We start from the raw sequence: 1,135 nt of genomic DNA, 5'->3' as shown, positions 1-1,135 counted from the left end.
GGGGGGATGTGCGTGAGCATTTACGATGTCGAGCGGACTTATTTCTACAGTCGATTCTGATAAATCTGCGCGTGGCCGCGTCGGTTGTACCCCAAACTGTGTAGCTACAAAAAGGGACGTCCGGCGAGTTCGGCAGGTAAAGCAAGTAGTTGTTACCTCGCCGTCGTCCGTTGGAGGTATCCTGAGCTCCATGTAGCCGTGCTCGATGTACGTCTGGCTGAAGTTGAACATGGGCTTCTTCATGAAGAGTCGGCGCACGCCCGAGTAGGCGCCGTCACAGCCCACCACGAGGTCCCCGACGGCCTGCACCGTTCCGGCGCCGCCGTCCGCCCTGCACAGAGAGGGAAATATGCCACTCTGTCTGCCTCGACGATCACTACCAGCAGATTTTAGAAATAACGAGCGAGCACACCTTTCAAACTCGATTCGCCCTTCGTCCAGGTCGCCGCCCGTCATCTTGTGTCCAAAGTGAAGCCTGACGTGGGGGTTCTTCTCAGCGGCTACATAAACCGTAAGGATTTGGATGTTTAATTTCGCAAATCCCGGCTTGAGGTATTCTGCGTCTTTAGGAAGCGAGTTACGTACCTGACAGGAGGACGTCGTTGAGGAATTTGCGCCCCACCGAGTAGATACACTGGGCGCGGACAGAGTGTGAGGATGATTTAGCTTTCGACACGTTATCCAGTTATCACGTTTAGTGCGGCGTGACCACTATGTGGTCCCAGGGCTCTACCGCTCACCTGGCCGGTGCGCTGGTCGTAGGGGATCTCCCGGGTGTCGCCGGCCGGGCCGTGGATCATCCTGGCGCGCATGGGGATGCCGTGGCGCAGCAGCTCTCCCTCGAGCCCCACCAGCGCCAGGGCGGCCCGCGCGCGCCGCGACATGGCCAGGTTGATGGAGCGCCCCTGCGACACGGTGCTGAGCCGCGGGTCTGTGGGGCACAAACACCGTCCCCGTCAAGCCTCGAGCTCTCCGCCAGCTCCTAGCAGCGCGTTCCACGCCCACGTCGGATGCACGTGCCGAGGTGGGAATCACTCATGGGAAATGTGCACCTCTGTGCAAATATTTTCAGGCACCCAATTTTGTTTTTAAATTTCGAAAGATTTTTGAACTTTCATTTCAAACTAATTCATAG

General features: G+C 57.4%; 1 protein-coding gene across 1 annotated transcript in view; it reads right to left on the bottom strand.

Moving 5' to 3' along the window:
* LOC113208189 (kynurenine 3-monooxygenase) overlaps nt 1-941 on the bottom strand; it is a gene marked incomplete at its 5' end in the record, with an annotated part of 3,995 nt that extends 3,054 nt beyond the window's left edge. The window contains 4 exons of the mRNA XM_052275949.1: nt 157-331; nt 413-500; nt 586-634; nt 741-941. Of these exons, the coding sequence (XP_052131909.1) occupies nt 157-331; nt 413-500; nt 586-634; nt 741-941 (513 nt within the window). The remainder of the gene's footprint in view (nt 1-156; nt 332-412; nt 501-585; nt 635-740) is intronic.
* Nucleotides 942-1,135: the final 194 nt, after the last annotated feature.

Source organism: Frankliniella occidentalis, unplaced genomic scaffold (assembly GCF_000697945.3).
Source record: "Frankliniella occidentalis isolate FOCC.00 unplaced genomic scaffold, Focc_3.1 Scaffold1242, whole genome shotgun sequence".
NCBI classification, from domain to species: domain Eukaryota; kingdom Metazoa; phylum Arthropoda; class Insecta; order Thysanoptera; family Thripidae; genus Frankliniella; species Frankliniella occidentalis.
This window is presented reverse-complemented; position numbering and strand designations above follow the sequence as displayed.